Source organism: Lepisosteus platostomus, chromosome 11 (genome assembly GCF_059453375.1).
Source record: "Lepisosteus platostomus isolate fLepPlt1 chromosome 11, fLepPlt1.hap1, whole genome shotgun sequence".
Classification (NCBI taxonomy): Eukaryota; Metazoa; Chordata; class Actinopteri; order Semionotiformes; family Lepisosteidae; genus Lepisosteus; species Lepisosteus platostomus.
The window spans coordinates 9854104-9872543 of record NC_142621.1 but is presented as its reverse complement, the minus strand read 5'-3'; the positions used below and the strand labels follow the sequence as shown (position 1 = coordinate 9872543).

General features: G+C 36.2%; 1 protein-coding gene across 1 annotated transcript in view; it reads right to left on the bottom strand.

Moving 5' to 3' along the window:
- arhgap29a (Rho GTPase activating protein 29a) overlaps positions 1-18440 on the bottom strand; it is a 50780-nt gene that overhangs the window by 21127 nt on the left and 11213 nt on the right. Inside the window, exon 3 of the mRNA XM_088598345.1 lies at positions 2566-2709. Within this exon, the coding sequence (XP_088454471.1) occupies positions 2566-2709 (144 nt within the window). The remainder of the gene's footprint in view (positions 1-2565; positions 2710-18440) is intronic.

Below are 18440 nucleotides of genomic sequence, written 5' to 3'. Positions count from 1 at the left end.
CTACTGAAAGCATTCACCATGGAGCAAGTAAACCACCAGCAATTAAATTACCTTTTACCTCAGATGTGATTAATTTGACATCTAGTAGCTACTTCCAACGACTGGAGCATAGATTAGCACACATTGACATACATGTTGTGATACAGGCTGATACTTTAGCAAGCATTACTCACTTCACATTGCAAAAAGGCAGCATACTTTGAATTTATACAAAATAACATTCCTTCTAAATACATATACAGTATATGCCAAAACATGTTTTAAATCTCAAGCAATCCTAAAGGATTTTGCATTTTAAACATCAGTCACCGTGGAGTGCGAGACTTTTCAGGGGGATGTTCAAATGCTGACAAGGTTTGTGGGTTATGACACAAGCATCATTTAAATGAAAATGGCATCACATTTTCTAGAAAAGAATAATTTACACTGTCAAATTCCTATTCCGGAAATTCCAGTAACGTCCGAAAAGCATAATTTATAGATGTACATAGCGGTTTTCTCCAGCCTGCTGCAAAACAAACCATAATTTTGATGGACTGTTTTCAGAAACCAACAAGGAACACTTTGGAATTATTTTTAAGGAAGTAACCAAAGTGAGTGGAATAAATACCTTCAGCCTATTTTTAAAAATGCAGCCCAAGGACTACATTATGCATTGCTAGAATTCAGTTCAGACCTTTCAAGCAGTGTCAGGAATATAACAAAAAACTAAAAAATTGAACAAAAAAATCTCAATTGCTAAATTTCATGACCTTTCTAAATGGCATTTTTTCCAGAACGGCTTTGACTGTGACAAGAATAATATGCAGGAACCTAGTGTTTACAGTGACCCAAATTGTACAGTGAGCTTTGGCCCCCTTGTGGAAAGGAATGTCTTTTCCCTTAACTGCTTTCAGATGTTCAAAGGATACTGAATACACATGGGCCTACAGTATGTGGAAATCAGTTACTGTTACAGATTGAATGGTAAAAAAGGCATTGACAAGACTTCGGAAGAGACTGCTCTACAGTGAACAAACCCAAAACATTTTGAACCACCAACTTTAGGTCTATTCATTCATAAGGTTGGGAAATATAATTTGCAGCAACGTGAATCTCTCTTGCAGGTTAAAGTTCAGATAAAATTAATTTTGTTGAAGTCCATATTGCACAACAATAGGGTTTGCACATTCAGTGTTATTTCTTATTTGATATTTGATGAAAGATGTACTTTGACAATATAAATGTGGAAAGAGCTAGGTTTTTTTTAAATTAATTAGTCACATCGTGAAGGGGTCATTTATTGGGATTGGATAAACAAAGCAAATTATACCACCAGGAAGAATACTTTTTTTTTTTTTGATAGAGGTAGGTGCCTCCACAGTCCAGAGGCCAAACATGCTAAAAATCATTGGGATGTTAAAAATCAAGTGTGTGGATGAATTCTAAATGTGTGTGTTCTGAATTATGGCAGCAAGAAGAATTTTACTGAAAATTTTGTTCTTCATTAAATGACAAAACAGTGCAAGTGGCTGCACGTTAATGTAGGCTAAATCTGCGGCAAAATTGTGGTGGTTTGGAATGCAAATCAAACTGAAGTAAAGTTATATTTTGAAATTCTTGTACAGGGGCCAGGCAAATTACACTGCCCACAAGGTCATATTTCTGGCACAAAAACTTGCACGTTAGGATTCTTCTGCTGGATTCACTAAGAACATCATAATGCTATTTACCTTCAGTGGCCTTTCTCAGACGTAACTTAGAAAAATTCTCAATTACAAAACATGTACTGTACTGTATGGAGGGAAAAAAAGGAGAAACACAAGATGAAGTGTGGTGTTTTTATGAAACCAAAGAATTTTCACAACACATGTTTGGGGAATGCTAAGTGACCATTCCAGAATGAGAAGATCGTTTTATCTGTGATGACATACATAGCCTATCTTTTCATAATATCAGTAGCATGTGACAATACCACACTGCTCTTTACAGTAACCCAAGAAACCTTAGCCACTGATGGATAAACATTGTAAGGCTATCTCCATCTCAGAACTGCTACTGGTAAAAGAACTTCAGTGTCAGATAAACTGAATAGAGACATTATGAGAAGACCTCAATGCTACAGTAAAAAATAAATTGCTCAGAAAAGGGTCAATTTGATTGACACAACCAAATAATTCATTTTGTTTGATTTTCAGAGCTAACCAATAGTAAGACAGGATGAAGACTTATAACATTTACAAGTATGTACTTTATTAAAACATTGACCCCAAAGTAACCCTGTACACAGTTCATTTCCTGCTTTTACCACACACAAACCCAGCATGAAGAACTGGGTTTTTATTTCAGTATTGGTTAGTGCTTTGAAATACTGACTCAATATCAGCTGTAAAATAATGCACAAAGTGATGACCAATGGAAAACAATGCACAGAAAACTAAAATCAGCAGAGGATGAAAACGAGCACAGGCACAGTTCTAATTGCAAACGAGTGCTGTAATAATCAGTGTAGTGCTTAAGGGGGAAGAAATGGAGTTCTCTTTAAACCCAGGTAATTAATTCCAATGTGATGGCTCAGTTTCTCACCTTTGATTTTGGCAATGACTGTCCCAGCTGCACTGAGAATATCCACAGAGTTGAGGGTCTGGTGTTTACCAATGACACCTTTCAGGACGCGTAGCAGTTCTCCCAGCCTCTCGTGGACCACTTGATGTAAACAGTCTTGATTTTCTGTAAATGACAAAACCACAGCTGCTGAAGCTTGCTCAACCTGCTCTAGTTCAGAGCTTCCCTACGTCACGTGAGCAGATGCAGTTCTCCTTTACCAAAAGCAGCAAAACCAGCTACAAATACAGAGGCCTTGGAAGTGAACAATTTTGTAGCTCTTCTGCCGTTATCAAGAGGCAAGGAACATAAACAAGGGGTCACTCTTCCTCACAATCTTAAATACTGAACCAGATTACAAAAAAAGTATATTCAGCCATTCTACATCTACAGTAGTCAGGTAAACAGGATGCTCTAACGTACCTGTTTAAAGCCTTTTAGTGGCTTCAAATGTGTTTAAGGAATCTGTATTGCACTGGAACAAAGGTGTGCAAATATTTCCTCATTTCTGTTTGAGCTTCTTTAAACCACAGTAGTCACCTTTTTTTCAGTATGATGTATGATGTTAACATTGCATAAGAAAACAACTGTATTTTCCACGCCCTCTATCATTTCAGTCTACAGATTTTATTCACTTTATGATCATACCAAAGTTCATTACTTCGGTTGAAAGAAAATGCACAGGCACCACCTATGAAAACAGCTTCGCCAATGTAAAGTGCAGGCTGTTCTGCACTATAATCACGTAAGAGGAAAAAAAGGTGGTTAAAAACCACAGATGTTTTGCAGCTCTCAGCAAAAATCTTACTTTTTTTTTTTACATGCATAAAATTTCAAGTTTCATACTATGGGCTATTAGATGACTAAATCAGCAATTTGGCACACACAGACATTCTTACAAATCTTGAATTTCCCACAGAATAATTACATTACTTTGTTTCTCTGTCTGCTTTTCTACATTTGAAAACATAAATGCTGCAAAGTAAGGTACCACAAGCATGCATCCCCTGGTATCAAAGCTCTGTTTGTGCTGACAGTCTGCACAGGATTACAGAGCTCATGGAAAAGGGGATCAGGGAGATTTTAGCAGTCTCCCATTTTTTCGCCCTTTTTTCGGTACAGGACAAAAAGGGCCTGTAGTGGAACTAATGCTGTCGTGGAAGTGGCTACCATGACAATGACAGCTACACTTTGTTCAGGAAATCCAATCACTTCTGTGAACATCTGCAACGTGCTCTTATTTCATGTGCAATATAAAACACTAGATTATTTCTTTTTAAAGAAAAGATGTAGAGTGGTAATTCAAATATCTGACGCACAGCTACCCAGAAATTAGTATTTCAAGGAAATCTATTTTCTATTTTCAAAGCAACTACGACTGTAAAACAGCCCAGAGGAAAATGACCTTGCAGAACAGAAATAATTCTTTTACAGGAAATATATGTTTTTACAATTATCTTTGTTTTGTTTACTAAAAGCGTCTCCAGATACCCATATCTGTGACATACATGTGACAATGTGACAAAGTTTAAAGAAATATTCATCTTGGTTTTCACAATGTTTGTCTTAAAGCAATCAATCTTTTTTGCAAAGAATTGAATAGCTTCGCCAAAAAAAAAGCGGTTAGTTTAACTGAATCATTTGAATAGCATGCCCTGGGTTTACGCCAGTCAATGAAGTAATCTGCCTTTTGCCCCATCCAGTCACGGTGGAAACTGAACTTCTCAGACCTTACTGAATACACAAACGACCTCAGAACAGCACACATTCACTCTTTAGAATGTATTTTGGGGAAGAAAAATCCCTCTTCAAAATAACAATGAAACAAAGGTTTCATTACAAAGGCCTATATACAAGGTTTTGCTAATTATATTTAATTGTCTCCACCAGCACCCACTGCTGCTGGTAAAACAAAGAGCATTAAAATAGAGCGTAGCAGCATAGCTCAAATAATTAAATGTTCATGGGTTTTTTTTCACTAAAGCCACAATGATACAAAATTTTGAATCGCCATAGCTACATATTTTAGCTGCCTTCCAAACAATCTTGAGTATTAGAGTTTAAAGGGACCAGCATACAGATAAGTGTAAGCATTCTTCAGCATCTTCCCAGAAGTCCCTGCCAGACCCCCAACAGGATATCTGGGGTCATATGCCACTCTATGGCAACTGTCTCCATCTGTCTTCATCAAGTGTCAAGCAAATCTACTTCCAGCACAGTTACCTGTTGTTTTCTTATTAAATGTTCTTTTGTTTCAGCACTATGCTCTATAAGGCGTTTCTAGAGTGTCTGGAAGAAGTAAACTGGCTGTGCTGCCTAAATCATCTGAGATGCTAATCTAAATGAGAAATTTCTATCTCTTATTGTGGCTTTCATCTGCAGGAGGATTTTCTATGAAGGCATTTGGCCTGTGGCTAGTTTTTTCCTTGGATTTTGCACTGTTTGGAGAAAATAATTGGTGTAAGAATGCAGATGGAATTGGTATGCCAACAAGATTTCAACATTATGGAATTTAATTACAGAACAACTCAATGGAACTTTTAAGTTACTGAGCTCTCAAGAGTTAGTATTTGAAGTACAGCATGCTGCAATATGATTGCATAAATTATTTACACTCCATAATGGTAAATCAAGATTTAGGCAAACGCCAAAAAAATAAGAGCGCCTCCAATTTTAATGGTATTTGTTGCCCACATTTTGGGCACAGTTCATGTTTTATTCCAGATGGAAACCTATTACATATCTAATTAACTTTTTGCATGTATACATTAATATGTTTAAAGTATGAGCTTTAACACTGCACCAATTGTATTAATCCTTTATCACAAACCCTCCTTTCACAATGAAAAGGACAGCAATAGTTTATTTTAAAGAAAGGTAATCTAGAAAGAAAAGCAATCAAGACACGGCATTTTCATAATTCCTTTTAATTTTATGCGTATGAGAAGGTGAACTATCTGCCCAAAAGGCACACATCAGCAGTTGAGTACAGTATGTTAATGGGAGCCAGGCACAGTTCAATCTTTGGTCAGAGAATACAGTCCAATTGATTAGAAAAAAAAGCAGATTTCTCTTTTGACTGCTGTGGAAAGGAATGTGCCTGTATGGAACTGCTCTGTATCAGAGACAATATTCTACCTCAGAGGCCCCTACCATCCTGCCTACACGTTCCTCCTCATGGAGCACTTTCTCTTGAATGCAGCTGCACACCCCAGGTGAACTCCATTTTCTAAAGCCTGACCTCAAAAACAGGTCATAATCTGGGGTTGTGAAGAAGTCAACACTTGCACAGGGCAACCAAACAAAGCAAAGTATTTTTTTAATAAGAAAAGGGGGATTAAGGGAGAACTATTATTAAGAAAGGCTTTAATCAAAAGCAGAAAGGAAGCAATACCCTGAAGAGACAGGCCTCAGAACTAATACAACAACCTTATCGAAATGAAAATGGTTGAAAGCACAATTACAAAGATAGCGCACATGCTACCAAATAATACAGTAAATTAAAACCTATTACCATAGCCGTTTTATTCAGATTGTGTGCCAAAAACCCAGCACACTGAAGAAAAAGATTATGCTGAATATTGTGACTTTGCCTTTGGAGTGAGCTCAACATGACATTCAGAACAGTTGCAGTGTTAGTTAGCTCTGAGGCTTTGAACTTTTCAAACCTACTGTACCTTGGGTGCATAAAAAAGACACTAGAAATAAACGACATTTAGAATGGAGGAGACAAGCTCAGGTGACAAAAACATGTTTCAACAATCAAAAGCAACAATACAAACAAAATATTAATTAGATATCTTTCAGTTATTGTACACCAACTCTGGAAGTCAGTCCAAAGCCGTGCAGTAAATTCTTTCTATGTCCCATTATAGGAGGCAAACAGATTTTCTCTCTCTTGGAATGGCCAGGTTTTAAGGGAAGAAGACCTTTTTATTGAGCAGCCACAAACATGTCTTATAAAAAAAAATGTGTTCATTTACACTGTCCAAAAAACAAATTAGCAAGCTATAAAGTGTAGTTTTCTACTCAGCGGGACACAGCATAATCTACATAAGATCATCACTTAACCTTGTGGCTCCTTTCAGGGTGCATATAATAGGCCAGGCCCTACTGCCATGTGAAAAAGCAACAGGAATTACTAAGTAAAACACACTTCTTTCGGGGACAAGAATAGCTATTTGGCTAAGAAACCTTGTCTTTGTCCAAGAGGCCATTTGCAAATAGTGGCCTGTCGTCTCATCGACCTGAGAAATAAGGCTTTAATAAGACAATAAATTGAGTTCTCACAAAGTGCAAGCCTTCACTCAGTGGAAGAAAAAAAATCAGCTTTTGAGTGGAGGATGGGATACAGAGTTCCATTGACAAGCCGCTCAGTGTAAAATCCCATTCTTTTTACTTCATGTCCTCCCCTGGTTTTTGTATTCTAGTTGCCATTCAGCTAGAAGCCTAAGAAAACTGAAAGCAGTCTGCTTCCATGTGTGAAAAATGAGTTGTCCTAAACAGTCATGAGCCCAGGATCTGTCTCACAGATAAAGAGGCGTGAGTACACCCTGCACTGATGCCACATTTTTAGTTAATTAGCGTCATGGAAACCCTGCATTCCAGCATAGTGTGCTCTTCTGCTAACCATATGAGCACAGCAGAAAGATAAAAAATAAGAGAACTCTATTCCATTCACATTGCACACTACTGCAGTCAAATGTCTATCTATGCACAAAGACACTCTTAGAAACTCAGAACCTTAGCTAATTAGAATGCTTAATAAGGGTACAAGATGACACTTTGGTTAAATTAACTAATCTTTCAAACAAGGAGTTCTTGGATGCAAATTATATAATGGTTATTTTAATAGAATGTTTTTGCTTAGGGTAGCTGAAATGATTAGGCTATACACCTTACAGTCCACTGCAAGAGTTACTATCTCAAATGAAAAAAATGAAAAAACTTTGTTCCCAACTGCATGGAAAAATCTCAATATGTAAACATTATTTCCTTCCCATGGACGTGGCTGCTTTATAATTTTTTGACATAGTAAATACTGAAAAATCCTGTGATGTAACACAGAAATGATAAAATTAGACAATAATTAAATATTAAGAATTTCACTAAATCCATTGTGACGCTGTGAACTTACAAAATTGTTTTGTTATCCGGTATTCACAAATTTCTAAACAAGCCTTAATTGCTACACCTTAAAAGAAAATATTCAAACAAATTTCACCACACACAAGTTGAGGAGCTATGCTTACAATAAGATGGCTCCAGACTTTTGAAAGACATTCTCTACACTTTAAAAGTCTTTGATTTGTATTAGCCTAACTGAAAAGCACTTTATCTAAATATTAACATGCTAAATTCCTTTTTACCTTTGTTAAATTCTTTCCCTTGTGATCCTAGCTATGTTCAATCATGCATTTTAATCATGAGAAGAATATATTATTTGTGCTTCAACAAATTTCAGTGAGTAAAAACAGCACTGTAGTAAGCACTTTCTAAAATCTGCTTGCGTGTGACAGTTGTAAAACAAAGTCCTGGAGCACTTTGATATGATATCAATTAAAAGCTTTGAAGATATTTAAACACTGCAGTGAAAATGCACTGAAAGCTAAGGAACATTTAAAAAAGTTCCAGCAACAACTTTTCCTGGATTGTCAACAACATACCATAACATTTGAACAAAAAATGATTAACAAATGGAGATATGCTTTGGATTTTTGTTTTGTTATTTTTCCTTTAAATCCACGGAAGAATTAAGAATACTTAAAAAAACATTTCAGTATTTTCTCAAAGACTGAAAACGCACGTCTAAATTAATCAAAATCTGACCTTTAAAATGTTTATTGTTACTGCTACTTAATAAATGATAAACTAAACCTAAATTGAATGTAACTGTAGTGGCAATGAGGATATTCTATATTATTAAAACAAAAGCAATCACCTGAAAACGTTTTATAGTGGATGACAGATTACCATACATTAATCAAATATCAATACTCAAATATTGTAGAATATTAGAAGAAGCAAAGGTGTACCTCTTTAACACACAAACGTCATTGCAGTCATTCATGAATTCTGTTAAGGCCTACATATTCTACATAGAGAAAGAAAAAAAGAAAAAGACAGCAGCATACAGATTATACCCAAATGCTTAAACTAAATACAGTCAAGATCTAAAAAAATGCAGAATAGCAAAACCAGCGGAAATCCAGTAACTGTTCTTCCTTCACAAGGGGATAGCCATTCCACCTAAATGGAATCACAGCATGACTAATTTTACCCTTCTGCTCTGAGATTTTCAACTTTAGTCCACAACCTCCCCCCACACTCCCTACAAAAAAAAAAGATGGCAAAGTAGAACACACGAGTATCCTGGTTTCCTTAGAAACTCGTCTTTCTAAGGAACACATTCCTCTCCCCACCCAGATATTTTTTCGCGTATAAAATTCAGTTCATTCACTGTGGAGAATCAGCATGCATGCAAATCAAATTAAGGCTACAGTAACACAGGATTTGCATGACGGTCATAATGTAAAATGACCAACCATACTATTATAATATTTATTTTTAAATCATAAAATAATTTCTAGAAAACTCTTTTTAATTGCAATGCATCAACAAATCAATTTCTTTACTGTCAATCACGCCTAGTGAGGAAGGAAGCAGATAAACAAAAAGTATATCATTTCTTATCATTTCCTGTGCTACATGTACATTAAAAACAGCATAAGACAAAACGGTGCTATATTTATTGGTCACTGTACACTGAAGAAATTAAGCTAAATAATTTCTTAATACACTGTCACCAAAGGGGTCATGAATTACACCAACACCACATTTACTGTTGTGGCCCCACTACTTACTGAGTCAGGTGGCCTGAGAATCTGTGGGCTTAAAATGGCAAATAACATAAAATGCAGAGTATTTACATTGCTTTTGTTTGTACTTGAAAATGTTGCTGCAGTTTAATGAAAATCTAAGGAACAGCTATGAAAGCACTTCCATGCGCCGATTTACAGTGCACAAAAATGGTTGCGCCATCTTCACGGCCTGCGCAAGGGATGAAACACTTCAGCTGACAGTTAGAAATAGCTATACTGCTGCAGCCAGCCAACTCAGTTTACAACTCTCGCAATTATGAAGTGATTTAAAGTACTCAGCATTGTGTGCACCAGGAGAAGTGTGATCTAATGAATAGATGTGGCAGGCTCTCAGAATAAATAAAATTAACCTATAGCTCTCTCTATAAAGGCAGAAAAAAATTAAACCCTTAACCTTTTAACACATTGCATTCTTTCCAGGCATAATCATCCACTGTGCTGTTCTGCAGATGATTCTTCCTCCTTGGCCTGACCCACCTCTGTGAATTAAGCAGGCCACCTACGAGTCACAGTGACCAGGCCCGGGATTAGAAGATTACATGGTGCTTGTTAAGAAATGAACCTTGCCTTGTGGACTTCCCCTACAAAAGCAACCCTGCTGCTTCACCTTTGAAGTGCCCATTCCCATGGCCACAAACAAAAGACAACCATTAAAACGTATTCCGAAGGCAACACACCTTCAATGTAGGTCGAGGTCTTTTTAAAGGAAATGCACTGTAGCAGGTCACCGACGTGCATTAGCAAACTAATGGACTTTATACCAAATAAGTCTTCACGAGACAATAGAAAACAAATTCACACCACCATTCTGACCAATGAAATGTTTGACGTTGCACTGGCTAAAGTTTTCTTTCAAATTTTGAAACCTTTAATGAAACAAGCCCACGATAAAAATATAAAATAGAAGCTTCAAATTAATTCTTATCACTGTGTTTTGAGCTTGGAACCTGTCATTCTATTTCCACTTAAATTTGAAATTGACAGGTGTTTGACACCTGAGCATACTGAGGTAATTCATGTAGCTCTGTACTTCTTTCACATTGCAAAATGACACAAGATACAGCTGATCAAGGCTTCAGTTTAAAGTACAGGTAGTTTTAAGCATTTGAGCAACAAGACAAAATAATCATAATTCCTTGCATTTATGTTGTGCGTATCATACCAAAGGATCCTAAATTAATTTAGACAGGACCCTACCTGAAAACTCCCATGGGATCGTTAATGGAGTCAAAAGATCTTCCTTTCATCAGAAACAAGGTACCACCAACTGCATTGGTTTGGAAATTCTGGTCTAGGGAGAAGAGCACCACCTACTGGCCCACAAACACTACTTCATTAGCAACAAGTCTTTTTCTGGACCCTGGTCTCCCATCTCAATACAAACCTACCCTATCCTTCCTTACACTTATATAGCGCTTTTCTGGACACTCAACTCAAAGCACTTTACAGGTAATGGGGACTCCCCTCCACCACCACCAATGTGCAGCATCCACCTGGATGATGCGACGGCAGCCATAGTGTGCCAGAACACTCACCACACATCAGCTATCAGTGGGGAGCAGAGAGTAATGAAGCCAATTCATAGATGGGAATTATTAGGAGGGACTAAAGTAAACCAAGAAATTACAGACAACTTCTACTACATATTACAGAAACAATTAGCAACTAGAACTAAAGGATTAGAAACTAAATTGGAAGGTCATCTGTATGGCAATACGATTCAATGGAATAGTATTTATTATAGTCTCCAAAAGGCAGACCTTGATTAACTAGTGTTTTGCTGTTCTTTAAAAAGAACAGTAGTATCTGACAAAGTGAGCATATGATACAATAGATTTCAATTTTCAGAAGGCTTTTGGTAACTTTCTCAAAACAATTCTCAAATTGCAGACAGTAGGCATTGAGGAAATGCATGTACTTGGATTCAGAACAGGTAATAGAAAAAAGCACAGATAAGGGAAGGATGCTTTAATTGCAGAGATAAAACTAGCAGAGTACCACAAGGATCTGTATTAGGACCAATGCTCTTCCTAATTTATATAAACGATGTATTATCTGCTATCAAAATAACAGATGACCGTCAAATACTGTTGAAACTGCAAAGGGTATTCAAGGAGATACATACAAAACATTCAATTAATTGCCAGGCAGTTGGCAATTAATGTAGACAAGAGGAGGGTGCTACACTTGCTACATGTGCTACACAAAAATGATAATAGAGCAAAGTGTTAGAATCGCATAATGCACTAGTAAGCCTGAATTTGGAATATCAATAGGTGCTGTAGGTGCTTAAGGTACTACTTTACACAATGAGTTGGAACATAGAGCTTGAAACAAGTGGTTGAAGCCAAGCTGATACCACTACTTCCTTCAAGAAAAGACTGGGTGTGATCTTAAAAACAAAAATGAATAAGTGGTCAAAATGCCGTCACTTACAAATTTTATTTTTAAAAATACACAAGGGACAAAAAGGGACAAGGGTCAAGACAGAAAGCTAAGCACAATAAGTCAATGAAGGAAGCAAGATCAAGTTGGGTCAAATGTCAGCTCCTCTCATTTAAAAACTTGTATATTCAGATTCCAAATTCCTGTATTTGGACATTAGAACACAAGCTGCACTCTAAAGAGAGGCCTCTACCAGTTAAACATTTATTAACCTCACTACGGCACACATGCAACAGAACGCATGTAGTATACAAAGAAGCAGACTCATGCAAATTGCTTAAGTGTAAATTCTACATCTGAGTAAGGACTCTGAACTCCACCACTTCAAGAGTTTAGTCAGAAAATTAAGACAGGATTTATGTTATTTACTGAAATCCTAACGTTTCCCATGAGCGTAAAACAGATTTTTGCATGCTTCTTTTATATAGTCTGCCAAGCAACAATGATTTAAAGTGGTTCCATATTTTGATTTAATAAGATTTACAATTGTTTTCAGTATTACGATGTTAAATTTATTTTTTGAAATACCATATCCCCAGATGTTGTTCTTTCCTTGGAAAGGCTAATTTAAAAACTTGCAGTTCTAATCCAGAATCTGTTTTTTTTTCTACTAAGCCATCCATCACAGAGTCAAGGCAGCTAACCTTTCTCTCCTGATCCGGTCTGTATGGAATACTGAGAGCTGGTATTCCAACTATGCTCCATTTCGGAGAGCTCTGAAACTCCCACAGAGCAGAAGCAAGCAGCCAACATGCCTAGTTTAACCTCTATACCAGGGACCTGTGCTTTAAAATTTACGGCTCAATACGGCTAGAAGGAGGATCTTGTCAAAAATTCAACACAGCATCAGCTGTTTTTGCATTACTTTGAAACTAATACGTACCAAGATGTAAGCAAAGCACACAGCATGATAATTATTTTTTTCCATGTATTTGTCTTCTTTTAAAGATTGTTTTCCTCTTTTTGTCCTGAAAGTCTTCACCTCATGTACTTCTCAAGGGGCAGAGGGATGGTTCTTAAAATCCTAAATCAAGATATTTCTAAATGCATCTGCAGTATAACTATAAGCATATATGTATATATACATTTAATCTTACTCTGTTGGCCTGTGTATAACTGTGTCAAATTTAAAAAACTGCAATGAAATTAAGATGTAGATTATACACAAAGACAATTAGTGCTTTCTAGAGAACTTAACAATATATTAGGAATTCAGAGCTTTTATCACTAATTGGGGTAGTGCGTAGCACGGGTCAATAATTTAGTTGCATGCATTTTCTAAATGTGTCACATTGTTGAGCATATAAAGGTTTCTATTATATTGTTTTTAAGACCACAGAGATTTGATTACATGTGTCACCCTGTTTTTAAACTCTTCAACATCTTTATATAAAGCCTGCAAAACTACAAAAGATCAAAATAATTTAAAATTCTTTATGAATAATGCAAATTTCACCCAGTCATAAATTATCGCTGTCACTAACAATGGGATCAAGGAAAACACTTGATATGCTGTGTATGCATTGTTTCCATTAGGATAATTCTTAAGAGGCCCACACATATTCATTCCCTATAACCATTCCTTCTGCTCACAAACTAATTCCCCCCCAGTGATTATATGAGACACCCCACCTCTTCCTTCACCCCTTGCATCAGCCATAATATAGCCCCTGCTACACTACACGCTATGTCTGTTCATTTTTCTTACCCTACATCAAATATGGTCCCTTATTTTTTAAATACGAAGTTTAGCATAATTACACACAACTGACAGGACCACTCCATGGGTATATTGCCCTTTTCACAGGAGTGGTGATGATAAGCAGTTCTGAGTGTTTCACAAAATACCCCGGTGTCTTGCTCTAAATAGAATTTAACACATTTGGCAAATCCTTTGAATGCCTAGCACACATTAACTGAAAATTTTATTACACAGGACTATCTTCTAACAATATTTATTGGGAAGCTACTTAGATTAAACCTTTAATTTACTTTAATAAAAAAAAACCCTAAGAGAGCTTTTTAGATAAAGTATTGCATAAATCAATATTCTATAAAAATTGAGGCTCAGACTGTAAACTGCACAAACAATTCAGTTATGAGACATTTACTCAGGTAGACAAAAATTGAAAGCCACAGTGTCTGTCCAGTTGAACTGTGTTCAATATTTCACTTGCATGTTGAACATCTGTACTCCATTATAGAGGTTTTACTGTGGTACAGCACTGTATAGATATAAGCAAGGGGTATTATGTCGGCGGAGCATACCGACATAGGGTAAGGTAAACCATTATACAAAGCAAGTATGTGGAACCACCATAAGAAAGATGCAAATTTATTATGATAACCTTGCAAATGTGCTGTGCTAAATCTACCCCAAAAACATAAGATGCATTGTTTTCCCTCAGTCATTAATGCATTTCAGATATTACCCTAAAATTCTAGTGACTCTTCGGTACTGTAAAGACTTGTTCACGCAAGAAGACCAAAAAAAGAGAACTGAGGAATCGGGACCATAATCTCCTTTTCATTGTGCCTTTTGATTTAGACTATCCTATTAGGGTAATCATTAATGTTATTAGTCTCTCCAACATATTCAGATAATTAAATAACAAGCCCGGTTAAATACGCAGTAATTGGGTCCTGTTGTACTTTTAAGGTTTAAAATAATGCCATGAACCTAAACCTTTGAATCAATCATCAAAATGAAGAAACAGGTTCTCTGTGTGAAGCTTCCTTACACATCTAAGGCATTTGCCTTATAGACCTGTACCTTATAGGAGCTTTATTAAATCATTACAAACGTTTCAGCAGAAGGGTTGCTTCTGCTGCAGACTGTCCTAATCCAGAGGGGGAGTTCAGCCTGTAATCTGCTCCAGAGGATCAGTTTACTGTCTAGGTTTGTGATCAAGCAAAGCTATAAAGTAAACAATGACTTTTAATCACCAGTTTCCTGATGATAAACTTTTTTTCTCTGGCAATTTGTTTTTTAGTTCTTATCAGGCTTTCACCTTTTGAAATAGAATGCTTTTATAGCACCTAGTTGAAAGAAAACAGAAGGAGTGCAAATAGCTCAGACCATTTAAAGCTAAATTGCACTGTAAAACAAACCTGACACCAACACCTGTAGGAACATATCTTCTTCTGAAAATCTCTTTAATAAAAAGTCCTATCCTAAAAGCTATGATACATTCATCATATTTTTAAAATGATTCATTGCAGAGTAATGCCTTTGGGTTTTCTGAAAAGACATGTTTTTGTGTTATTATCTTTCAAAAAGAACCCACTATTAACCCACACTACTTAACAAATCCAAGGTATCCAAGCACCTCACTCAACCCCCATACACCAACTAACATGCCTGAACCATTACACATGATGCTCTTGATATGACTCACTCATTACAAGCTGCTTGTCTATTATCTGTGAAGTTTACTTGACTGTTCTTGGGGTCTTTTAAAATTCACTATTGCAAAAAAACAGTATTACAGACTACTAATAAAGTACGTTATTATAGTTTATTTTTAACTTTAAGGGACTCAAATTAAGTGTATATACAAAATGCCAATCACAAAACAGCAGGAAGTAGGAACCTTCAGTCAAACCCTTTGATTAAAATACATAATGTCAAATGAAGTTACATTTTCATTAGACAAGTTGCATAAGGTGCTGTGCTACAGAGACGTACCTACAGTATGGATTTGTGGAAACACCTGGATGCTGATTTGCATCCAGATTAGTCAAGTCAAGATTATCTACAACAGGTGGGCAAATGTTTGTTTTAGTTCCAAGTTTCTTCTGACCAGTGATCCTTTCCTGCCTGGCTGAATGAATCCCTGCTCGGAGTCAACAGCTCATGCAGCTTTAAGAGAGTAACACCAATTCATTTAATCAACTGAGCATTTTACACAGGCTTTACAAACAATGCGGTTTACAGGGATGAGTTTAACTGAAACTTTAGCTCTCCGTGAGGTCTTGCGAATTCTTCCTAATGAAGAAGGCACGGATTTGTGGGTCATAGCTTGAAATCTAAAAGGGAAACATCCGACATGGAAATTCAGCCATAGCATTCCAAACTTTATTTCATTAATGAAAGTTGCACTTCGTGCTTCTTTTGAAGATGTCAAACATGCCATAAAATTAACAGAAATAACACACTTGTGAACTTCTACTTGTGGCAGCCCGATAACATATGTATCCCACCTAACTGAGGCTCCACTTTTTTTTAATTGCCTCTTATATACATTCCAGGACTGCAATTAAACACAAGAAAAAAAGATGGAGGGAGGGGCATTCAAATATATAAAAAGCAATGGAGTACTGCTTTTGAAAAAATGCATATAAAATAAGATAGGAATTATAACAAATTATCTTAGGCTACATCAATATTAGTCACTTCAGTTAATGTAGAGTGTTAAGCTTCCTTTTCTTTGCTTTATATGTATCCGCAGTGATAAATTTTCCAAACACAAACTGGCTTCACACAATGCTGGGTCTGATTTCTATGGCTCTTTAACTGTTCCACTTGCACCATAACAAATTCACTGAACTGCAGTAGCACTCATAACCATAAATCCAGCCTCTAGGAAATGCAGCCAGAAAACTGAGGCACAGTGAAGGCTGAGGTTTAAAAATGGCCCACAAATCTTTGTCCAAATGTGCCAGGTCATTAAACACTACAAATAACATGGAAGTCTATTCTGCCACTTCAAAAGATGCCCCCTGCCACACTTCTGTAGGTCAATTTAAAAGCAATATACATCTATTCAGTTAAAACACACACTGAGAACTATGACTTTGGCTTGTGAGATATGTTACAAACAACCCAATTTCCTGAAATGACAGAAAGTGCTGTACAACTGCTGGATTTCAACATATATCAGTTTTCCCCAAATTTAAACAAAAACACCATATGCTGCCCTGCCCCCATCCAGCCCCCAGCTGGGCTATAATCTGCTAGTACTAAGTGATAAGTAACCGCAGGGAACTCCATAGCTACAAATTAATGTAATTAAATTCAACAAACTGCTTATCAAGGCAATACTGCTGAATAGGGAAAAAGACAAAAATTACTCCTTAAATGCATTGAGGAACTACTTGGAATGTTAGCCGAGTTTACAGCAAACGCTTACAAAGTAAGATTGAAACTCATATCAGAAAAACTCTTTAGACTGAATTTACAGTACCTCTAAACAAACCATGAGCTCAAGACCCGACAAAATTTGCTTTCAAGCCCAAAGTCTTTCATAGCACTCTTCAACGACAAGGAAAATTTTAGGCTTCGGATAAGCACCGTTTTGTTTTGGAGGTCTAAAAGTCTTTAATTTTAGAAAATTCCGCCATCACTAAAAAAAAAATCACTAATGTCATTTTAGGTCGTCTCAAAGGACCATGGATAAAAGTCAAAATTTTCCACAAAGTAATCATGAAAAAAGAACAGGGTTTGTACCCATATAAAAACTTTCAAATGAAATAATTTCTTAAGTTTATAAAAACAAAAATTCTTCTTGCTACTCATTTTTATCGTTCAGCTTTTCATTAACCTTTAACTGGCTTGCATTAAAGCATTCTGGTAGTTACCCTGATAGCTTTAGTCTTTTAAAATTTGATTCATGAAGAAGAAACCTAAGAAAAATGTAAACATCTATCAAATGTTCTCACAACAGCTTGTAATAAACATTTCTTGAAGCACTTTATAAATTATGCAGATCTAGTTAGTACAGGTGCATTAATATACAACACCTAATAGGATATTCAGTGCTGAGCTGCAGCACAGTATGGTGAAATTTGTTTTTTATAACAGTCAAATAAGCTTAAAATTAATTTGGTTTCAAAATGGAAAAAAAAATCAGAATCGGTATGCTCAAAAGTCAATGACAAAATGTAATTCAAGAGAATAGGGAGTTCTAACATTCTTGGATTATTGCCATACAGATTAGTCATGATATAGTAGAAGGAATAATGATACTGCACTGTACACTTTGTTAGAGCTCTTTGTTCAGCTCCTCTCAACACATAACACCTTTTCTGTCAGATCTGGTTGAAAATTAAATTGAACAGTGCATTTAGGTGTATGTAAAAGAATGATGCTGAATACTAGCTTTTCCTGATGAAAACTACATTTTACAACTAAACCAGTTGCCTTTAAAAAACATTTTCAAAGGAGATTAAAAACAGAACCATTTTTTTTTAAATAAGGTCATCACTGTATTTTATATTGCATTTTGAATAGCGGAAACCCAGAGGCACTTCATATATCAGATGTTTCTATGCAACAAAAAATAGAAGCTCCTTTGCATAAGTACTTTCATTTTGAAGAGTAAAATCGTTTTTAAAGGAATGTAAACTTAAAAAAAACTGTAGAATTCTTAACACATCAGCATAGATAACATAAAAAATACAAATTTGCAAGCTGCAGACATGAACGTGCGGGTGTTTTTCTATGTTCAGTCCTCTGCTTTCAAAGCATGTCACTAGACAATGGAAAAGAGTAAACTCGCACTGAATAAGATGAGCATAAAACCTAGTGAT